The 24,877-nt window shown below is 37.6% G+C and overlaps 1 protein-coding gene across 4 annotated transcripts in view; it reads right to left on the bottom strand.

Moving 5' to 3' along the window:
• LOC121323239 (ephrin type-B receptor 1-like) overlaps positions 1-24,877 on the bottom strand; it is a 275,028-nt gene that overhangs the window by 68,986 nt on the left and 181,165 nt on the right. For all 4 annotated transcript variants that reach the window (XM_041264173.1, XM_041264174.1, XM_041264175.1 and 1 more), the window contains exon 6: positions 6,760-6,884. In XM_041264173.1, coding sequence (XP_041120107.1) covers positions 6,760-6,884 — 125 coding nt within the window. The remainder of the gene's footprint in view (positions 1-6,759; positions 6,885-24,877) is intronic.

Here is a 24,877-nt window from a genome sequence, read left to right as displayed (position 1 = left end):
TGCAGTGTGGTCAGCTGCCCTAAAATGCTTGTCTTCAATTTGTGATGGAAGTTTGGATAGTCGGATGTACAGTGGGTGTCCGAACAGCAGTTCTGTAGGTGATTTGCCTGTGATGCTATGAGGTGTAGCACGGTAGCTTCTCAGGAATTTATATAGTTATTGATTTTAGTTTTTCCCATTAGCTGTGGAAGTGGTGAATGTTTTTCCTAGAGTTTTCATAAAATGTTCTGCTGTCACTTTTGCTTTTGGCCAGTATGGGGTGATTTTTCTATGGTGAAATCCTAAGTAGTTGGCAAACTTTGTAAAATCTTGGCCATTGGATGGTGGACCATTGCCAGTATTGACTTCCTTTGGGATTCTGAAGCATGAGAAGATCTTGTCTAGAACAGGAATTACTTTAGTTGCTGGTGTTGATGTTACGTATTCTACAACTGGGTATTGGAGTATTTGTAAATGGTAACCAGAAGGTAGTCTCCGGAAGGAAAAGGACCACAGAAGTCGATTGCCATTTGAAGCCATGAGCCTTGAGGTAATATTGACATCTGTAAATGTTCAATGTTTGATTGAGGGAGTGCAGCTTGCATGGAATTTAATGATAGATTCAACTTGCTTGTCAATTCCAGGAACCTAGACTTTTTCTCGTAGGAGTCGTTTTCTTTTCATGACTCCTTGGTGGCCTTTGTGGGCAACTGTCAGAGCTTGGTTTTGTAGCAATGGAGGTATGACGATCTTGGAACCTTGTAAGTTGATGTCATCAGATGTTGATACAGTCAGTTCATGGTGTATGGGAAAGAGTGTCTGGGGTTGTATTCCAATTGCCTGTTTGGATCTTTTAGCAATTGTAGTGTGGTAGTTGCTTTTGTTTCACGCTGTATGTCTTGCATGGTCAAGTGGGTGTCTAGACATATAATCGATTGGGTTGTTTGTTCCTGGTTTGAAAAGTACTTTGAAATTATATGGTTTAAGGTGCAACCCCAATTGTTGTGTGCAGGCTGGTGATTTGGATTTGGGTTTGTGGTCTGTGATTAAGGAGAAGGGAGTGCCATATAGGAACAGATGAAAGAGCTTTGGGTTCAGTTTGGAAGTAGCAATACTCCACAGGGGTTAATGCTCTGCTGGCATAGGCTACAATCATGGTGTTATCAGATGTGTCTTTTTGAGCTAAGATTGCACCTAAGTCTACAGGGCTTGCATCTACAGTGACTTCAGTTTGGTTAGATGGGTTGAAATATGGCATAACAGTACTGCTGGTTAAGGTTTGTTTTAATTGGTCAAGTGGTTGTTGATGTTTAGGTTCCCAATTCCATGTAGTATCTTTCTGTAGGGGTTCAGTTATTGTAGCAGAGTTTGGTACAAATCTGGCATAGTAGTTTGCCATGCTTTCCGGTCTTGGAGGCCGATCATTTCAGTCTCACCTCGCTGAGGACAGCTCTCCGCGAGTCAAGGGTAAAGCATGTAATCTCTGAAGTCACAAGCACATAGTTCCTATTTCCAAGTGCTACGGATTATTCCATGTAGCCCTTGCTCCTGTTCCGTGAATTTGCTAAATATGTAAACAACATATGCTAGCTTCTGAGACCACAAAGCTCTCTTCTTTAGATGAGAAGTGGAAACTGGAGCTAAAGAAAGTTACAACCTTTAAGAGGAAGTTTCTTTACCTCTACTTCTCACCTAAATAAGAGACTTGTGTGGTCTGAAAGCTAATGTACATATTCAGAAATGGTATCACCAAACAAAGACATTGTTGTACTTCTGCCACCAGTAATGTATGTAAATTGCATTTCATACTTTGGCACTTCGGTATTATAAATACAAATAATGAGCTAGTGCTCACAAGTTTCTATTTTGATTTCAATAAATCAACAAATAAACCAACAAGAGAAGAATTTCCACAGAAATCTATATATATATATATATATATAGATATTATATATATATATATATATATATATATATATATATATATATAAAACAGCACAGCACCCTTTTAACTATTCACAGACCAGTGTCTGCTAGGCCTGAGCTTGAAGGACAAATATTAGGTTTAATTGGCGAGACAAGACCAGTAGCTGTGCCTGCATCTCGAGGGATATCAAAGAGAATAAGGTGGTTTTCTGAAGGAGGCCTTTTATTAAACACCATCAAACTGGAACAGTATCCTAGCAACACCATGATTACCTAATGTTTACACCGAATTTGCTGGTGAAACATAATCAACAAGTTATCATTAAATGGAAGAGTGATTTGCACATGAGTTAAAAGAAATTTATAAATTAATGAAACAGGAGTTTGTCTGTCTATATGCATATAATGTAGGGATATGCTATTTTAAGGGGTAAATTAGCTTTATAAGCTAATTACAATGCATTCTACATTTCATTATTTACTGATTATGTAAAGGAATTGAGCAGGTTTAATAATCCATTTTGTGTAAAATCCTTATTCATACAGTGTGTCTCCTTTGCTCAAAGTCACTGAAGAAAAACATGAGAAAGTGCTAGAAGTAACTGCTGCATATCCTAGCTCTGGTAAAGGAGCTTGTGCTAAAAACACAAAGAGGATAGAAACTGCAGCAATTCCAGCATCCCAGACTAGATTACTAGATTACTTTTTTTTACTTTCTTTTTCAAGCCCTTCTTAGTTGTTCTTATTCCAACTATTAAACATTGTTTTTTTTTTTAAATTAATTATGTTTTTATAAATCTGTTTTAAGGTGCTTCAACTAGGCGTCCTGACGCTGCTCTTCTATCAAGTTGCCTGTCATAAACATATGTAATGTAGGCTTTGTATTAATAAGTGCCAACCCTACCTAGTGCACAGCAGTGTATTGCCAGCACACCTAAAGGTGTTGTTTCCAGTGTCAAATCAGTTAAGGGCATATTCTCAAAGGACTTACACGCCTCGTAAGGATATTTAAGGAGGCAGTGTGGTCCAGTAGTTCAATTCCAGAGTTTTTAACCAGAAGGTCACCAGTTCAAATGCCACCACTGCCACTGACTGACTCAATGGGTGACCCTGAGCAAGTCACTTAACTTGCAAGTCTCTTAAATCAATGTCCTATTGTAAGTGACTCTACATATAACGCACAGTTCACAGCCTGCCTCTGTAAAGTGTTTTGTGATGGAGGTCCACTATGAAAGGCACTATATAAATATATTATTATTATTATTATTATTGTTGTTGATGTGCGTGAAGAAGGGTTCACGTGAGGTCAGAGCTGCTCTTCGCATTCTGGAACAAGAGTGAGAAAAGCACACATACATCTGGAGCACAGATACTGTACATGCTTCAGGGCACGCAAGATTAAAAGCAGCCATGGTTTAGCTAAAAATAGGAGTTCCCACAGATACGCAGAAGATATTCGCATTCTGAAATGGCAGAAGACTAGGAGACGCTACGCGTAAACCACTCGGCCTGAGAGCGGTATGAGAGCTTCAAATTATAGTTGGCATGTTAAATCCTGTTAGTTGTGTGAGAAATGCTAGTGAAACCCAAACTCCGGACACCTTTACTTGGTCATCCAGAGGCATGTCTTTGTTCAAGCCATATTTGCATTCTAGTATGCGGAGCCGCAATCCCCACCCACAGCCAGCTACACGGCAGAGATTTCTGTATGAGAATGCGCATATTGTGGGGCTGTGTATCTCACATGTAGCAACAAGTGCGTAGATCCAGACTATGCAAGGTTTACACATTTTTTTGAGAATAGACCCATAAATGGTGCTGGCTCTTACTTATATAAAAAGACACTGACTTGGTTAAATATAATGTACAGTGCTGCCTCATTATAAGGCAACCCTTTCTACCACAGAATACAATTTAAGGTGGTATGTTTATGGCTCCCATTTGCCCCACAATTCTCGTTATAAGGTGGAACACAGTATCTTACTTACGGCTCCTGACTACAGCATTATAAAAGGAAGCACTGGAACTGTGGTAGGAAACTAGAACTGAACAGCAACGTCTTATTTTGATGATACCGTTTTATAATAATCAATAAACATCTGAACAGCCTTCAATTTTAGTTGCCTGTATTTGTAGTTTTTCTGCATAGCTTTTGCTGTGTGAGTCTCTGTGAAGAACTATAGGCTCCACAATGCACTGTCCTCCAGGCATACTCCAGCCAAATAGAGAGCCTACAGACACATGTGGAATATACATTTTAAGATTACCTTACTGTGTATCACGATGCATGATGTTGTCCAGTTATTATCCACAAACAACACTCCTGGTACCCATTGATGACAAAGTAAGAACAAAAACACAAGTGTTTCTTAAACTTTTAAGAAATTAAAATGCTAAACAAGTGACTGATTCAATTTTGATATAGTGAGCCCCAGGCGTGTAATATGATTCTGGGTTTCGTTTTCACAATCTCTCCCTTAATTGCTTTCTGCGCTCTCATGCGGCATGCACCACGCTCCGCCTCATAATTATGTCCTGGCAATCCATCCCTCTTTATCAGCACATTGAATCAATGGTTAATGAGTAAGGACCAGTGGGATTGAAGATTACCCAGGGATGTGTCATAATGGCAGGAGGTCACATACACAATGTCACCTGAATTTAAAACAGGAACTAGGATGACAGCTCAAAGAAAACAGACAGTAAGAAATATGCAAGTGGTCTCTTCCAAAGGAAATGTTATGGGGCACTAGCTGAAGAGGCATACGGAAGGATTAGGTACAGTTGCAATAACAGATCTTTTTAAATTCTGAAATACAGTATATATGAAAGTGTGATGAATGCAGCTGAATTAAAGAAATAAAAAAACAAAAAATATAATTCTAAAACAAATAAGACACAACTTACTAACTGACTAACTTAAATGATTTGTTTATTGAACCTTTTGTCCTTTCTGAAGAATTGTGCATACGATGAACTACAGAGCTTGAGAATCAATCCTTTGTTTTTCAGTGATGAAGACATTCATTGATGTGTGTTTGAGTGGGTGAATTGAAATTTCTCATGTTCTAAAATAAAAACGTTAAAATGCAAATATATACTGTACTTTCCTGATAATAATAATACAATTCAGGTCCTAGATAAGCTTTCTCGTGCATTGTGATCTTGATGGAAAAAGAAACCTAAAAACCTTCTACATCAATTTAGAAACACCACCATTCCATCAAATGTAGGGAGCCATTTCTATCCAGCTTCCAATACCTATTTGACATATGTCCTGTATTTTCTCCTCATTCAAATTTGAAGGCATATCCTTTTGACCATAGCATGAGACAATTCAAGTTCTGAGGATCAAATTTCCAAAAGCATAGCTTCACATCCAGTATTTCAGATCCCAGTCCCTTTATTTACAGAGGGTAGTAATTTTATCCTGAGACATCATGAAAACTTGTATAAGGGTAAGAATCATAAATTAGCCTCCCAATCATGTTTGTGATATTCTAGTCAAATGTTTTATGCTTGAAATAATGACCCAAGCGTCAGATATCCACCTGATTGTGTAAAGAATAAATGGTGCTCCTTTCTAAATAGATGCAGATCTTAAAACAATCTAAAATTGCATATATATGCTTTTTCTTCTTAATGTTTCATTCCATCATTCTCTGCCCTCTTCTGTTGATCTGCTTTCACAAGTATGATTGGTTTTTTTAATTACTTGCCGTCCAGGTGTCTTGTTTTTTATGCAGAAAACAAATTGAAAACAGCCGAAAATAAAACAAACAGGTAGATTTTTCTGCATTAGCCAATCAATAAATTAAAACGGATGTTTTTGCTACCAAGAGATTCCCCAATGGTGTTTGTTTCATCTGACCAATACAGAAATAGCCATGTTAGAATAAATGGGAACATCAATGTGCATTTGTAATATCTGAGTTATTAAAAATGGGGCTAACTTGCTCCCTCCATTTTATTACAAGAGGTACTACAAGACAGCCCTGTTTTTTTATAGTTTGTCCCTTTTTTGCAGATATCACATCTTTACATGGCTCACCCCTTTATTCTTTCTTAAAATGTTTAAGAAGACAAGTAAAGTTAAAAAGTAATGTTCTATATTTCCCTTAGATTGAAGAATTTAAACCAATAAGAATTGATTCAAAATGCGCTGTCAAGAAGTACCTTAAACCATGACAAATCTAATGCAATGCATTTTCTAAATGGTGTTTCAGATCCAGAGTTAAGTCAAGTAATGGCCTGCTTTTCAAGTAAGATGCAAACCCATGAGAAATGGTGGATCTTGGCAGCGCTCCTCCCTTCTTCTCATGCTTTCCGGAGTGAGATAGCAGCTCATTAATCACGTTTCTATTTCCAATTTAATAGAACAATACAAATTAGATGCCTTCCAGATGTCTGGATTAAGGCATTTTGTGCACCAAAACAAATGGACTGATTGGGCTAATGCACTCAATTGCTTAAACGAAAATTATTTATATATATATATTATATAGATATAATATATATATATATAGATTATATATATATATATATATATATATATATATACACACACACACACACACACACACACACACTTTGGAATGGATTTAACATGTGTTTAAACCCTATAAAAACAACTTAGCTCAGACAGAGTCTGGCTGCTGCAAATCTTTATGTGATTGTAGCTTGGACCCATTGCTCTTATGTCCTTGAGTGCTAAATGTCCCAATCACTAGGTGTTGTAATTATGGGGACAGGACTTTTCAATTCAGCGTTTTAAGTTAGTTTTTGTTGTTGGATAGTGCTTAAAAATAGGGCCCTACAACTTATGCTTGACTGCTATATAGTTCCAGCCCTTACCTTCTCGTAGTATCGGAGCTCGTAGTCCAAGATGATTCCATTGGGCTGCTCCGGCTGCGGCCATGACAACGTGATGGCCTTCATGGTGGCACTCACCTGGTGCATGATGGGAACCATGGAGGGAGCTGGGAGGAATAATAAAAAAACAAACGGTTTGATTGATGCACGTTAGAGGTTAGCCTAAGAAGTTATTGGCCCTCTAACTGTTACATATACTCATATTTGTTCAAGAGTTTGTGGATAAGTATAGGGCTTTTAAAAAACAAAAAGAAACAAAAACCTGACTAACACTTGTTTCCAGCTTGCCATTAAACCACCAGGCATCGTATTTCCTGCTTATTGACCAATCAAATGCTGCTCTTTGTGACAGACATTATTAGAAGCTAGTCACTGGGTTTGATCACACAAACGATGATGTAACTGATCTCCGTTCTAAAATAAAATGTCTTTTGATAATGTGTATTTAAAGTATAAATTACTCAGTGTTTACCTTTTTACTGTGTTATTTTTGTGATTTCTGTAAATAATAAATACAAATCATGCTTGCTTTCATTGCTCTTTTGTGTGGATGCCACATGTTGTACTTTTTTGTATCACCCAAAATAAACAGCATTGCTTTTAGAACTGTTTAATGTAATTGGTTTAATGTCTTGACTTCATCTTAATCTGTTTTTTTGTAAACCAAACATGTTCTACTAGTAGATAATCAGAAAACTGCAGACCCACAATTAAACCAGTATAACTGCATTAGGCAAAATAAATAAAAAAAAAAAAAAAAATGTACAGTAGTGTGGTGTATAACAGACTAAAACATATTACACATTTAAACCAAATCTTTTGAAACCAGAAATAAGAAAGTAATTTGTGAAGGAGTTCAGCTTTCATACCTCAAGCACATGGAAGTGTGTAAATGGTGAGAGTTCAAGAATGTTTTCATTAGCTCAGAGGACATTAAAAACAGATGGGAAGGCAGAAGACCTCTTTGTAGCTGAAACACTTCTGAATCAGCCTTTTGTTTGCACTGCTTGTGGGATTCAAAGTTGAGCTAGCGCGTGCTCCAGTGTAAATTAGGTTAGCTTGTACTTCATAATTGTAATGAAGGGACAAATGTTTTGTACAGGCATCTTGCTGATGAAGCTTTATTATGGCACAGTAAAGCCAATGTTTACCCTTTGTGCCATAGCATGTACAAAACATGTACACAAGTAACATAAGGCTATAAATAACACATTAGAAAAATGAGAGCCCTGATATGTTTTCTCATACATATTATGTACTAATGCTCCATTAATAAAAATATTTTACATGTCACAGCATGTTCAACAACAACGAAACAAATTTCAATGGGATGTTAACACTAGTTATGCTTGTGATGTCTTTGCAGCTATGATGCAGAACCAACCACATCAGTAATTAAAATGTTTAAGGATGATTTTTTTATCACCATTTTTTGTCAGAGAGTAAAAACCCACACAAGATAGTTACCAAACCAGAAAAAAACCTTGTTTAATTATGGGGCTTAGACATTGTCTTAAGTTTTTTTTTTAATTCATTTTAGAATTATTTTTTTATCTCAGAAATTACGATTTGGAGTAAATAGCTTTAAACAGCTCTAGCCTTAAATATTTTACTTAACACAACTGGTTTGGGTATGCCATCTAAAGCAATAGAATAAGTTTTAAGAAATGAATGTTAAGATTCAGGGAACTCCATATTCCATTTCATTTATGGTAAAACAAACTAGTGTAGAAATAGCAAGAAACAACTAGGACGCATGAATAAAATATACAGTAGTTGTTGGTGCCACTGTGGTACTCCCAATAATTGTGTTAATCTGAGAAGGATTTGGTGCTGCACCTTAGCAGCACAAAAGCATAAGAGCTGCTGAGGTTTGATGTAATACAAATCAATAACGAACAGCCAATGCATTTGCTTCTGGTTTTTATATTGACGTGATACAAGGCTTCAGTCTCTTTTTATTTACCCTTGCCACCCATGCAGAACATTTCTGATGATAAACGAGATGGGGCCCCTTCACTAAACAGCACACAGTGAAGCTTTGTTTTACTTCATGGTGCCTGCCACTTTCTTACATGCTCCACCGAACTGGTTCGCACTGCACCATCAATTACTGGAGAGCACTTGGTCCTGCCGTTTTTCTATCATTACCCCTTGTGCTGAGATCTCTGTCTCCTTTTGGATTACAGATATTATACACATCATAATAAAGTGATCAGTAAAAATTAACTTTTTTTAAGGCAATGGGACAGAGCGGATAAAGAATTAAACACTTGTGCTCTTCACCACACACTTTAATGGGGGCTGTTCCTTTCATGTCTTGTCATTTGTTAAGCAAGTGGCACATCTCACATGCACTCTGTAGTATATAAAAGTGGCTTCTCCCTGTTGCAATTCGAGAGGCAATAACTGTGATTTTAAGAGACCACATAAAATAGTCCTTCTGTATGACAGTGTTCTGTAAGTCTGGTATTTCTATTTATTTTCTGTAATGTACTTTACTAGGCATGTCTGCCCCCGTGCATTAGAACAGCAGTTATCAAAACCTTTATAAGCCAAAGACCCCTTTAAAATGACATACCATGACCCCCCTAATATACCAAATGAAATTAATATAGTATCAAAATATTAGATATATATTTTACAGTATAAAAAAGCAACTGAAAGGTCTACAATTTTGATGAGCCTGTACATCATCAAAATTTTAGAAATAAAAATTTCAGCAAACAAAAAATAAGTGTTTGACCTGACTCTTCATTAATTAGTGTACATGTACATTGAGAATCTTGTTTTACATTTTGTTGTGGGACTCCTATGAAGAACATTCCATTTGTCTTTTAAAGAGTACAGTAACGTTTTGTATAAACAGGAAATAAAGTACATAAAAAATAGATTTGTGTTTATTCGAGTGTCTTATACTGAACATAACTTTCTGTAAAGTGTCTTCAATGTACTTAACTGAGAAAATACATTATAATAATAAAGCACTGAGTTCATTAGCTTTGATGTGGCTTTTTTAGATGTAGGAAGGTCTTTTTAAATAGAGGAGGGTAACACAATCTAAAATAATAAAAACTGATTTTGATGGTTGCACAGAATCCTTTCCATACTCAGTTCCAGTACTCCATAATAATACCCCAAACGAATTTACAATCAGATCCTGAATTGGAGAAATAAATAAATCAAAAGCTCATGAATACCATACGTGACACATGTAGGATTCCTTTAAGCCATAACGACGGCTGGAGGTTTTCCAGATGGTAGAAACGTATGGGAGCCTGTGCTTTGCATACTGACAGCTTTTAAAAACCCATTCATATCCCGTCTTGGTGAAATAGAACTGAGGAGAATTCAATTGAAAAGAGGGCAATAAGGTTATAACTGCATTCTCCAATCCTTTGATTATTGTTCACTTTAAAACAAAAGGTTAGCTTGGGCAGGTTGGTGTTTTAATGCGCTCTCCTCACACCAAATTTCAAGGGATCTGACAAAAGCCATTCTGGAAATTGTCAATTAAATGTTTTTATCTTCAGAAGCCAGCAGTGCTGTCTGAAGAGATGCATGCAAATTAAAGAAGCTACTTGCTCTTGCATATAAAGGTCAGGCTACTGGTAAAGAAAACCATAGCGTGTGTAATTACACTGCAGAGCTCTGTGAAGGCCAGGTATATATGAAATACATTATTATTAATATCATTACTGTTTTGAAGGTGATGGTTGGTGAGGTGCTAATAAACAAGAGTGTCTCAAATAAGAGGGAAATGAAATTGGGCCAAGAGAGGGCTAATCATCACAGCCTCTCCTCTGCCTTAACGAAGCAACTACAATCACGGTGAATGTGCAAGGGGTTTATCAGTAAGCACAGTACTGGGGTTACAATGTACAGTTGTGTGTAGAAACTATAAGCCAATCCAAATACTGTACAGTATGAGAATTACAACAAAGATTAGGGTTTCAAAGTGTTTACATTCTTTAATTAATTTTTTAAAATGAGAAAAACGTCTGTTTGCTTTACAAACTAACTAAGTAAATGTAACAGATGTTGTCATTTTTTGTGGCAGGGCAAAAGCCCTGCTGCTGTAAATAGTGTGTGTGTGTGTGGGAATGTAAGGTTGCCAGCAATCATAGGTAAGGCCATTCCCCAGTTAAGTAATTGATGCTAATTGGGGAATGGCTATAAATATAAAAGGAATGAGAACTCCTTTATTGTTTGAGGTGTTTGTGCTTGGATTTTTGTTCCTGTGTTTTGTGTTTTTTTTTGTTTTTTTGTAAATAAATGTGCACACCAGTGCTAAACCTGCAGCTTTGTGTCTCTGGGTCTCTTTCCTGCCGATAACAGCTTGAGCTGTGACACTACCCCCTCACACTATATTTCACAGCTAAATCTATAATATCTCATTAAGACATTTTACATAATCTGAGGCCATTTACACTAATTACACAGCTTCAGTGTCATTTGTAGACTCTTGAAATGTATGTTAGGAAGAAATGTATTGTGCTGTAGATTTTGATTTTGAAACATATTGTATTGATAGTATAGTAATTACAACAGTGCAGTGAATAGGTAAACAAGAGTGATTCGCTACTATTTTATATTCACATATTAAACACTGAAACCAAATACCTGGACTATAAAGCTATGTAATTATAATATATCAAGTTACTAAACTCTTGTAGTATAGTAAGTGATTTAAATGGTAGAGATAAACCTACGTTTTCATGCAATGTATTAGAACCCTTCACCAATCAGAATGAGAGCTTGTATTTAAATCAAACATGTTGGGCCCTGTTTGCCCAACATATTGCATAGATTCCATTAGGTGCTGCAAGGTGTCTCGATTAATATTTCATGCTTGGTTCAGAGGTAGGCAGAGGATCATGATGATCGTGTTGACGAATTCAACATTCAAGTTTATCTAAGTGGATTGAGATCTGGGTAGTGTGGTGGCCATGGGAGATACCTGAAGTATCTGCCATGTTCCTCAATCCATGTGTGTACATAATCCTGGCTTGGAGTATAGGTGCATTATCATCTTGAAAGTAGCCCTCACAATCAGGGTACAAGTACAGCACTGTTGATTGGACGTGATGCCAATGTAAACTACGGGCAGAGTAATCCTGGAACCTCGGGTACACCAGGAGAATACATTTCCTACCAGGGCAAAGGCACATACAGGTCCAAATAAAGTGGCATATGGACAGAGGTCTCCATATACTCTCAAAAACATGTGCTAAATAATGCCTTTTCCAAATTGTCCTCACTATACGTGATTCAAAAATTTTGCACATAGTTAGTTTATCCTCTCAAATGAGCATTTTCTTTACTAAATACAATGCAATCAATAACACATACACCATCTGATTAATGTAACCATTACTGTAATTGTTTCCATATTACGTGCTGCCAGAAAACAAAAATTAAGCCCTCACTTCATAAAGGCGAATGGGTCTCTACACAGCACTGTAGATAAGGGCACATTGTCTTTCTAGTAGCGATCCTGGTGTTTACAATCATTTTGTTTACCAAGCATTTCCCTGTGTAGACTTCGCTGGATTGCTGGATTGTTAATTATTGTAGCCCAAGCATTTTTAAGTGTGTGTATCAACATAATTACAAGCCTATTCAATTGAATTATAGGACTGACTGCAGGTGCAAACCACACTGCATTTACAGTGCAACTTTGAAAGCAGAAGCTCGCTGCACTGTAGCTATAGTGTTTCACACATCTGCTTTCCAGTACGCTACACTTGGGGTATGAAGGTTAACATGCATTAAAAAGCCAGAAATATTTTCTCACATATTTAAAAGCCAACACATGTGTCACAAGGACGGTAAGTAGCACAATCTTAACAATGCCAAACAATGTTCTCTGCTGCCTTTTACACAACTACAATTTGGGAGCTTTGTGTTTCATTGTGCTGACACTGCTCCCAGACCACTTCTACCCTGCTATTAAAAATCTATTTGCCTGGACCAAATCACACATTACAACAAACCGATATCTAAAAATGTAGCACTGAAGAGAGTATAGTTGAGGGGGTTGTTAATTATGTCATGCCTGGGGACTCCTATAAGAAAATGCCTTCTTAGCAAATTTTTCTGGACACCCCGATACACTGAAAACATTATTTCAATTGGTAATTTACAAAGAAACAGCTCAAAGTTGCAAGACTTTTATGGATTTTGAGGATTTTTCCAGTGTAAAGCAAAAAACTATCTCCTGCCAAAATGTGTTTTGCACTTATACCTGTTCTGCTAAATTGAGTCTCCTAATAAAATAGCATTTTGCACATTTTCACAAAAGGTTATGGTGGTGCCAGACCCCCTTTTACTTGATGTTAATCGGTGAATTGAATAATATATATTTTTTCCATAAATCTGTTTGCACACACTGAAATTGCTGTGTCTCTAAGTCACATGGTTATTATAATGTGGTTATCTGTTAATTCCAGCCTCCAATAAATCACACTAGGCAAGCAGAATACAGTTCCTCCTCTAAAGCGGTTGATTCAAGAATTTTCCTGTTACAATAAAATATGCCTTTCATTCATTTTTAGATAAGCATAGCACATTTCTCAGGGTAAAATGGACTAAATTCCTGCATTAATGTTTTAAGGGATTGGACATGCACTGGAACTGTAGCACACAGCCCATTCATTGCCCAAAGGCCTGAGGTCTCAGTCGGCAGATACCGAGGATGCTTGAGGAAGCAGGCTGGTTTGCTGCTGTCTACGCTATTTTAAGACTTTTCTCCAAACCACAGTGATTCAAACCAAATAGTAGGGAGACACTTAAGTTGTTGTAAGAGCCAAGTCTAGGGATCTTGTTTTGTGGTCACTGCATCCGACTTGATTGGAAACATACAATAATTAAAGTTAGTAACACACGTCCTCACCATAGCTGTAAATACTGTGGCAAAGTGGTGAGCAAATACAGGTGAGTGCAGTGCAGAGCAGATTAATCGTGCAGACAATTGCTTTCAGGTGCAAGGGTGTATTATTAATTAAAGACAATGTCCAGATCCTGAAGGCAAACACCTTTAAATAATAAATGTTGAAGTGATACAGCGGCGTGTATCACTCGTATTTGTAATCCCTGGGTTTGACCCACACCCAAAAGTCCAGGTTTTTACACACACCAACAAAACACAAGACAGTGAAGTGATATTACGTGCTATTGGTTCCATTTACAGTTCTCCGTGAATGTCTTTTTTTTTTAATCATATTTGGATAAGCTGTTCTTTTGATGTACCTCACCCCTGAATCCCTGCCACCCAGGTAACCCCAGTTGGGGTAATAAAATGTGTCCTACTTAACTTTTATTTCAGATAAAGGTTAGCTAGCCATAGTTTTGGTTGGTCTTGGAGGTGCTTATTATTGAACATGTATAAAAAAGGTGGCTGCAGGCCCCTGCTGAAAGTTGTAAACTTGCCACTTTCCATTTGCACTGAAAGCTTTTAATCTGCCTAATTGATTCTCTTCCCAGAAATGTCAGTGGCAATTACAGTGGAGTCTAGGCTAGCACTCAGTACTGCTGGGCCTCTCTGGTAATAAACAGGTACATTAGCACTAGTGTGCGTTACAGACCTTTCCTTCCATCCCTGGCCTACGAGGAGAACAGCAAATTAATTCAGGATTCCAACAGCCCTACGGTAGCTCTCTGTGCCCCCTCTCTGCTATAAAACACATGCAAAGATGGATCACTAACTCCTATCAAAGTGACACCACACACATATTATTGATGCAGTGCTTGTCAGGGTTTGAGATGGAAACCTACTTTCAGATGGAAACTGGAAAGCCTCGAAGCTTCACGTGAAGGAAGTAGTACAGTAGGTTTAATTCTGATTTAAAAAAAAAAAAGCTGGAACCCGTGTTTAACATTTTGTTATACAAAGTGAAAGCAATTCAGAAATACTGTGGGTCACTGTAGGTGACATTGTACGTCTTTCTTCTGCTTTACTGTATGACAAAACTTGTTTGGAATTAGTGAACTATAAGAGTCGAACAGAATAATATGTCATGGTTGTAACTCCAAAAGTCTAAGCATGTTTTGTAACTTTATTGATTTATTTACTTGATGTAGGTGTTGGGTCACCATTTGCCCTTTATCCCAGTTTGACACAACATGGCTTAGACTCCACAAGGTCCTGGAAGGAGTCTTGGCTGTTAAATGCTTCAGCCATTCATATTTTTTTGATGCATTGAGGTAGATGAGTGTGTGGTTAAAATTCACCCCAAACATGTGCACAGGGGTTGTGATGCTTGAAGTCTCTGTCATGTCATGAAAGTTGGGTAGGCATGGTCAGCACCAATGCTTAAGTAAACTATGACAGATTCATAGTGCTGCAGTGATCACATCACACAATCAAACTAATTTGCATCGCTAGTACAGGGCAATGTCAATGCTAGACAGGTCTTAGTAAAGTGGCCTGGCAGTATATGTGTCGTTCTGCAGAATGGAAATCTTCAGTAATTGGCTAAAGAAGCACCTGCCAATGGAGCATTCCTACAGCACTTCATCAAATGTGTCAGATCTGCCGTCATGACTAAAACCCACTTGGAACAGGAAGATGCAGCTGTTTGACTCTTCATTACTGAAACATGTCACGGATTATGCACAGTGAGAGACATTTACACAGAAGTGTGATCTACATATGCAGTTTTCACCTGTGTGTAGTCTTCTGCTTAATCGCAAGCGTTTCAAAAATAATAATAAAAAACGAGAACACCCTGCATATCCGTCAATACTTGTATGCATTTTAACATCTACTAATCTGTGAAAGGTCTGTGAGGTTGAACGAATTTCAGAGCGCTTTTTGCAACTTTTCCAGTACAAAGAAGTCAGCATTCTGTTAATGAAAGCCTAGCTGGAGATCACCATAACTGAATTATATTTACTATATCCAGTGTAATGGGTTTTAAAGCTTGAAGTAGTCATGCTAATTTGTGTTGTCCCTTCTGGTTAACCACATTTTCCATCATATGATCTGGGAGAGACCACTGAAATATGCACACATCCTAATAAACTTCCAACAGAAATTAGTGCCAGTGCCACATTTTGAATCAATGAAGAGCTTGCATAGAAACAACTCGGCTCTTTCCCATTAATCTACACATGCAAGCCACTGAAGCAATCAGCACCCAGTCATCACCTTAAAGGCAAGTTTTATACATTTCCATTACTGGTATTCTCATATCACAGGTCTCCTGAAACACCAGGGTCTAATATTAATAATACAAGTGTATTTATTATAGTAATTGTAGCTAAACAAATAATTCCATACATCGTACATATTTTGCACTTCCATTAGCTACATAGGTCTGTTTGTGCAGTTTTGAATGAAGGTGCAGTTTTGAAACAAACACATGCTATATTTTTCCCTAAAGGCAGGAATTTCTATCAAAAGTGAGTATATTACCCCTGTTTTGGCCTCTTTACACTGGCTCCCTGTGCAGTATAGAATTGATTTTAAGATTTTGCTGTTAATTTACAAGGCCCTGAATAGATTAGCACCTAGTTATTTGTTGGAGTTACTGACCCCGTATCTTCCAAACCGCACTCTGGGATAACAGGATGCAAGGCTGCTGGTTATTCGTATGGTCAACAAAAGCAACACGAGAGGTAGGGCTTTTTCTTGTAGAGCTCCTAAATTCTGGAATGCTCTGCCTTTGTTTATCAGGGAAGCTGGGACCGTTACAGTTTTTTTTGCGTGAAAATATTTTACCTGTAGTGCGTACATTGAAATTTAGTAGGACCGACGTAAAATGGACTTCAATGTAACTTTAAAATGGCTGCTTTTATTATGTGTATACTGTTATTTAAATGGTCTGACTGGCAGTTGTATGAGTAAGATGCTATACAAAAAAACCAAGACGACACACGACATTTTCTGCTGTGTGCTGTACAGTGCTTTGCGATACTTTTGTATAAAAAGTGTTATATAAATGCAATAGTCTGGCAAAGTGCCCCGCCCCTGGGCTATTTATTTGTGTTGTATGTTGCAACCACATGGTGTACAACTACGGTGTGCCCTAAATTGACATACAAACATCACGTGGGTTATGCACACGAGTGATTTAAAATGTATATTTGTATTTAGGCACGAGGATTGCACTGCACATCACGTGCAGGTAAAATGTAATAATATGTGAGCACTAAGTAAAGTCACGCGCAGTTGTACCGAGACTCCAATTGAATGATTGATTAGCAATCGAGTCTCAGTACAGCTGCATAAAAGCAGCATGTTTTCACTCAGGGTTGTGTGTTCGGTGAGTGGAGAACAGGTGTGGAGAAGGAGAAAGTAAAAACTAAAGTATATAATTGATTTAAACTCACCGTTTCTGTCTGTTCGTCCACTCGTTTGTCTATCTGTTTGGTGTTAGTACGTTTTGTTTGTCTGTTCATTTTGGCTACTGTGCCGTTTTATTTTACAAAGTGTTTTTCGTTTGTTGAACATTTTATTTTCTGTTTATTGATTAAACTGCCCAACAGCGCAATACACATTTCACCTGGCAGTACTGAGTGTTTCTTCCGGGTCTGAAGTCACCACACACGCCATCCTGTTAGGACAAATAACAAATACATAAATAAATAAATAAATAAATAAATAATAAAAATAAATAAAATGTACTTCCATTTTAAAACATGATCTATGTTCAGGGAAGCTTCAGTGTTCTGTGTCTGGGTCACAGAAATATGTTATAATTACACTCCCAGGGTCATTTCACCTCAGCTGTGTCGTCTGGGTCATATAGCATGTCAGTCAGTAGGGGAAACAGCTAGCTGTTTTCTGACAGGAGCAATTGGAGGTATGTGGAGAATTTCAACAATATCTGAAAGCATTTATATCAGAGGTTTCCTTAACCTTTAAAATAAAAATAAATAAATAAAACATGTGTTTCTTTCAGAACTGCACATTTGAGACCTATGGAACACATGGAAGGGCACGTCAATATGGAATTATTTTGTAAGAATGTCAATGTCAAATCCAAGAGGACAGACAGATCCTAATAAAGTTACAATCACTTTAATGAAAAAGTAGGCTTGATTCTATGTCTGATCTAACCTACATTTAATGTGACTATCACAGGGAACTGTAACTGAAGAGCAGCTCCTGAAGTCACAGCCAAAACATAAAACACTATGAAGAAAATATCATTTGAATACATACATCCCCAGGTTCTTTCAAGAATGTTCTAACCATGAATCAGCACAATAGGATGAGTGGCTTTCAAGACTTCCTGTCTTGTAAGTGTGCCACATGTACTTAAGATAGATTGACAGGCACCACAGACATTTTAATTTGATAGCATTAAGAGGAAGAGCTGTACCACTTAATATGTCTTATTACAATGTAATTGTTTTCTAGTTTGACAGTTTGGTTCCCATATCTGAACCTAATCTTTAGTTGGATTTTATGTCCCATTGCCAAAACTAGTCTCAGCATCATGTCTAAATTCACAAACTGCAGTTAACTGGTGTAGAAAAGCTGCTCGGCCAAAAAGGACATTATCCCTTAATCAAACTGCTCCGTAGATACATACTCAGAACAGCATTTTCAATCCAAATTGAATTTTCAGTTTGTTGTTTTTTGGTTTTCTTTTCATCTCCACAATTCCTCAAATGTTCCAAGAATGTTGTCCATTTTAATTACTGAATGTAGCCACATGTTTCTAGTTTTATTGCTTTTTTCGAACCCAGAAAAAGGGATAGGGTGTGGGTAAGGCTTCATTAACAAGGTCAAAGGATGCCATAATGCCTATGTGGGAAGAGATGGGGTTTTCATCCTGGAGTCCCACTGGTGCGCCAGGCAACAGGACAGCACAACAGTCCACATGAATGGAGCCACGACACACCCAGATTCCACTAAGTCCACTGATTAGCCCGTATATTTCTCATTTGGGAAGACTTTTAACCCTGTCGACGCGCTCTAATTTCGTAACTTTTGTTACGATGACAAAGCATGATATATCTCAGCCGTCCAATCAACTGTCTTGTTTTTTCAATGGGACTATCCCCATGTAATTGGTTTAGGGTTGCGGTAGGAGTGGCTTTTTTATTTGTGTTTCATTTTTGACTCCGCCATTTTGTGGGTTCAATGGAAAATTGCATTTCCTGTTCTACAAGCCCAAAAGTATAACTCATCCGAAAGCTAAGAACTGGGACTAACTAGTCGCTTTTTTATTTGTTCATGTTATTATTAAAAACTTTATATACGCTTTTAAAAAAAATACTTCTGGAATGTTTTTTGCCCCGCTGTATGTCTGTGCCTGTGTGCGTATGCGTGCAGCTGCAAGGCACATCAGATGCCGACTGAGACAAACAACTCATTACTGAAAAGACATCTAAGATAGACGTTATAAATGTTATTTTTAATTATAAACCTTTTAATTTTATGTCCTGTTTTGAAACTGTTTCAAATCTGTTGATATATTGGGTTTTAATTTGAGATTTATGGATATTAAACCACAAGCGTTAAAATAGAAAGTTGTTGGATACATGCACAATTTATAATCATTCCTTCTAGGGACATATGGTTAAAGGAGTAATAATCTTTTTTTTTTTTTTTTTTTTACACTAGCATTATTATTACTGGCCTCTATTCTCTTATATTGAACAGCTTTTGTCCTAACCCTAACCCTCTGCTTTTGACTCTGTTAATCATGCTATTCTCCACTCCTCTCTCTTACCTGGTTTCCCTCCTATCTCTCTAACAGTTCCTCCCAGGTTTCCTGGTGTGGTTCTCTCTATTCTCCTCGCTTCCTCTCTACAGGTACCTCAAGGATCTGTCCTGGGCCCCTCCTCTCACTCTACACCTTCTTGGGATGGTACTGTCATCTCCTCTTTACATTGACAATGCCCAGATCTTTCTCCTTTCCCTCCTTTGTCTCCCACATCATCTTCCGTATCTCAGACTGTCACATTACCACAAAATCAACCTTTCTAAGTCTGATTTTTTCTAATTTCCTTCTGCTTCCTCACCCTCCTCTGACCTCTCCATCTCAGTCTCCCTTAACTCTATCACTCTTTCTCCATCTCCTACTAAAAACCTAGGTATTACTCTTGACCCATCCTTTCCTCCCTGACACGCACTTGTGGCTTTTTTCCTAGCAACATCTACCGAATCCGTCCTTTTCTTACTGCTTATTCCACTCAACTTTTGGTCCAAGTTCTTGTACTCTACAGATTGTACTCTATTAATTTAACCTCTACTTGCTGGTCTCCCTGCTTTGGCTATCTGCCCACTTCAGCTTATTTAAAATTCTGCTGCTCATCTTGTTTTCTCCCAACCTTGCTACTCTAATGCTACCCCTCTGCTTCAACTGGTTATGCCTTCCCTCCACTCTCCATCCTCCCGTGCCTGCTCCTTCTCTTCCCTAGCTCCTCTGTGGTGGAACCAGCTACCGGAGAAATCCAGGACTGCTACATCTTTCACTGCTATCCGCTGCCACCTCAAGACCCACCTGTTTAGACTGCACTTGTAGATCTATTGATCTACCCCTCCTACTATGCACTGGACTTACCTAACCTAAGCATGTTACTGGATGCTCAGCTGATGCACTATCCTTGCACCATTCCATGACTATCATGTCATTCTAGATACAAATTGTCATAATCCTAACTTTATCTCATATTTAAGGCTGTGTGGCTGGGAGTGGAAATTGTGGAATTAGCCCAACACCGCGATTTTTACAATATTCTTGATAAAATGATTTCATAATTATTGTTTGTATTTTATACAAAAAAAATCACATTAACATAACTGTACAGCTCTGCTGTGTGCCTGCGTGTATTATTCACCGTGCACACAGTGCTGTGCAGTGATTAGGTCATGTGACTATATGTAATCTAGGCGTGAAATTAAAATACTACACACTGTAAACAAGAAAATAGATGTCTCGAAAAAGGCTAAAAATGTGTCTGCAGCAGATCACGTAATGCAGTATACAGCAGGAGTGTTACAGAGAGAATGGGGGTAAGCTCTTCTGTACGTCCTGCAATGTTACTGTAGATCACTGCTGAGAATCTTCTGTTGACAGGCATTTAGATTCAAGTATTCACCGAAAGAGAAAGGCAGGAATCCAGAGCAATAAAGCAACTGTTTTACTTGCAAAGAAACAAAAAATGGTGACTTCCATGTTCCAAAAGTCCACTGAAAACCAAGAAGCACGAAACACATTACATTTTTACCTGACAGAGGCGTTTGCTTGTGCAAAGATCCCTCTTGAAAAATTGGACAACCAAAAGTTAAGTAAATTCTTCAGACAGAGTGTAGCAAACGGTGGAGTGATTTCTTCATCAGCCCAACTGAGGCATTAATACTTATCTAAAGTTGCCGAGTATCGCAAGCAGGAGGTTATGGAATTGATAAAACAGTCTGGGTGCTTGTCAATGGTCACTGACGGGTCGACTGATGCCCAAGATCAGTATGGGTTACACATTGTATTTGTTTTGCAAAACGTAAACCAGAACTGAAAGCTGTCCTTGCAGATACACTTTACCTACAGGCTGTTAATTACAACATTGTTTCACAAGCTATTGTAAAGTATTGTCAAGCTTGAATAACTTTGATGTTGATTTTGATGATGTCAGTGCATTTATCTGTATATTTGATGTTTAAAAAATATAATCAGTACACATAATTTATAAAATTGTTTGCACATTCCACAAAATACGATACTTTACCCATAACACTGCCGTGAATTTTAAAGATTTTCACAGGGCCACTTATTGTAAACTACACTGTATTTAAATATTGTTTTTGTACTGTAATCTTGTATTGCCCTGTAACACCTCTAAGTCGCATTGGATAAAGGCTTCTGCCAAATAAACTAATAAAAAAAATAATAATAAACACCGTGGGAAGTGCTAGATAGAAAGGACAGTCTCTGTTTGCCCTTTTCAGTCTCTCAAACTGACTGACAGGTGACTTGTATAGTTTTCCAATGTCAGTTTTCTTTTCAGACTTCTATCACGCCACTTTAAAGGAGGCACTGCACGCCTGACCTGTAGGCAGCTAGCTGGACCAGTTTAAACCTCTCTAAACCTCTCATTTCCATCTTAAGATCAAAGCCACTGACAAAATAAGCCCCTACAATAGAGACAATGACAGTAGTCGGCTGAAGAAAGCTTAATGGGGGCAATTACTCTGCAACAACGAAGAGGGCTTTTGTAGAACAAATTAAAGTGTCTACCTAATTGCTGTCTGAACTGTTAGCAATAGAGATACTCTCCCTTTCACTGCTGTCAGTCAAGTCCTGCACTTTTCCTGTCAAATGAGATTGTTTCAGCAATTGATGTTCAATGTGTATCAGGAACTATGTGCTTGATTTTTTATTTTAAATTACGCAGCTGGATTGAAATTGGTCAGGCATTTGTTAAGAATGTTGAAATGGATTATTATCTAACTAACTGTAGAAACCAAGGACTTATTTTCTGGGCTCTGCATGGAGAGAGGTGTCCAATGGCTCTACAGTATTTTAAGAGTCAGCTACATGAGTATTCTGAAAGAGATTCACATTTCATTGTACTAGCCTCTTGTCTTTCAATGATGTTTACAGTCGTTCGGGTGGCTTTCATTGCAATTATTTTAGATTTTGTTAAGTCTGTGTTAAGTTGTTTTGACAAAAAGTTCAGGAGCTGCTCTTTAGCTTTTAAGTTGATATATATATATATATAATATATATATAATACTATTATATATATTCTATATATGATATATATATATATATATACATACAGCTCTGGAAAAAATTAAGAGACCACTGCAAAATTATCAGTTTCTCTGGTTTTACTATTTATAGGTATGTATTTGGGTAAAATGAACATTTTTGTTTTATTCTATAAACTACTGACAACATTTCTCCCAAATTCCAAATAAAAATATTGTCATTTAGAGCATTTATTTGCAGAAAATGACAACTGGTCAAAATAACAAAAAAGATGCAGTGTTGTCAGACCTCGAATAATGCAAAGAAAATAAGTTCATATTCATTTTTAAACAACACAATACTAATGTTTTAACTTAGGAAGAGTTCAGAAATCAGTATTTGGTGGAATAACCCTGATTTTCAAGCACAGCTTTCATGCGTCTTGGCATGCTCTCCACCAGTCTTTCACATTGATGTTGGTTGACTTTATGCCAGTCCTGGCACAAAAATTCCAACCTTGCTGAAGCACCCCCAGATCATCACCGATCCTCCACCACATTTCACAGTGGGTGCAAGACACTGTGGCTTGTAGGCCTCTCCAGGTCTCCGTCTGACCATTAGACGACCAGGTGTTGGGCAAAGCTGAAAATTGGACTCATCTGGGGGCGCTTCAGCAAGGCTGGAATCGGGCAGATTTGTCTTTGTGAAGGGCGCATGAATCAAGCCAAGTACAAGGTTGTCCTGGAAGAAAGCTTGCTTCCTTCTGCTCTGACAATGTTCCCCAACTCTAAGGATTGGTTTGTCCATCAGGACAATGCTCCATGCCACACAGCCAGGTCAATCAAGGTGTGGATGGAGGACCACCAGATCAAGACCCTGTCATGTCCAGCCCAATCTCCAGACCTGAACCCCATTGAAAACCTCTGGAATGTCAAACAAAGCCGAGCTGCTTGAATTTTTGTGCCAAGAGTGGCATAAAGTCACCCAACATCAATGTGAAAAACTGGTGGAGAGCATGCCAAGACGCATGAAAGCTGTGATTGAAAATCAGGGTTATTCCACCAAATACTGATTTCTGAACTCTTCCTAAGTGAAAACATTAGTATTGTGTTGTTTAAAAATGAATGTGAACTTATTTTCTTTGCATTATTCGAGGTCTGACAACACTGCATCTTTTTTGTTATTTTGACCAGTTCTCATTTTCTGCAAATAAATGCTCTAAATGACAATATTTTTATTTGGAATTTGGGAGAAATGTTGTCAGTAGTTTATAGAATAAAACAAAAATGTTCATTTTACCCAAATACATACCTATAAATAGTAAAACCAGAGAAACTGATAATTCTGCAGTGGTCTCTTAATTATTTCCAGAGCTGTGTATATGTATGTATATATATATATATATATATATATATATATATATATATATATATATATATATATATATATATATATATATATATATATATATACTGTACACATTAGTCTGCACACATAGATTGTGTAACGAACTAAAAGTTTACGCACTTTTCGAACGAGGACTTGTGACTCTCCTGAACTGTGGAAAAACCGTGCTCTACTATGAGATTGTGACTTTTTATGGTAAACCATTGACGTGATTTTTTTTATAGTGCTTCATCGTCCCGACATCTTCAGTTATTAACTGCCGAAGCTTCATGAATTTCGGCAATTATCTCACAGCTCTTTATAGTATCAACCCCAAGGCCTTAGTTGTTTCGTTAGTGCTTCAAGGTCGGCAGTTCATAAGAGCTTTCTTGACCGTCCAAACCGGGTTTTTCGCACAAAGTGCCATTGCCCCTACTTCAAGGTCCATAAGAGCCTTTATTGATCGTTCAGGGTTTTTAGCAAAAAAGTAGACATCGGTAATATCCTCATTAGTTCCAACAGCTGCTGGGTTTTGAAGTGAATTCAAACAACTAAGGGGAAAGTTGACTTACCTTGTCTGTTAATATTGTAGATGTAGGACCTGCCAGCCATTATATACAGTATTGATCTATTTTTTTAAAAAGGGTCACAGAAGCTGAATCTCTGAAGAGCTTAAAGTAGATATTTCCACTCAACTTGATTGAAAGGTAAGATTATGTTGAATGTCCATGGAGAGACAAAGTCTCATCCAAGCCCAACTGGAATCAATGTAAACCCCTTAACGTAATTGTAGCTAACAAAACAATTCCATAAATCTTTGTTCTGTACATCCATTAGCTACACTTGTCTCAAATGTGCAGTTTTGAAGGAAGCATCTTATAAAAAAAAAACATTTTCATTTAATTACATGATATCTGCAATCTCACAGGGTTAAAGAAAGTTCTCAGTTTCTAAGCCTTATTCTCAGGATGTATGTTACACTTCCGCGGTCACTGTCATTTCAAGTTTCAATTCCTTCTGGTTCATGTTACTGGCTGAAAGCATATCAGGCAACAAGGGAAGCA

This window comes from Polyodon spathula, chromosome 11 (genome assembly GCF_017654505.1).
Source record: "Polyodon spathula isolate WHYD16114869_AA chromosome 11, ASM1765450v1, whole genome shotgun sequence".
NCBI classification, from domain to species: Eukaryota; Metazoa; Chordata; class Actinopteri; order Acipenseriformes; family Polyodontidae; genus Polyodon; species Polyodon spathula.
The sequence above is the reverse complement of the archived record's forward strand: the minus strand, read 5'-3'. Positions and strand labels throughout refer to the sequence as shown.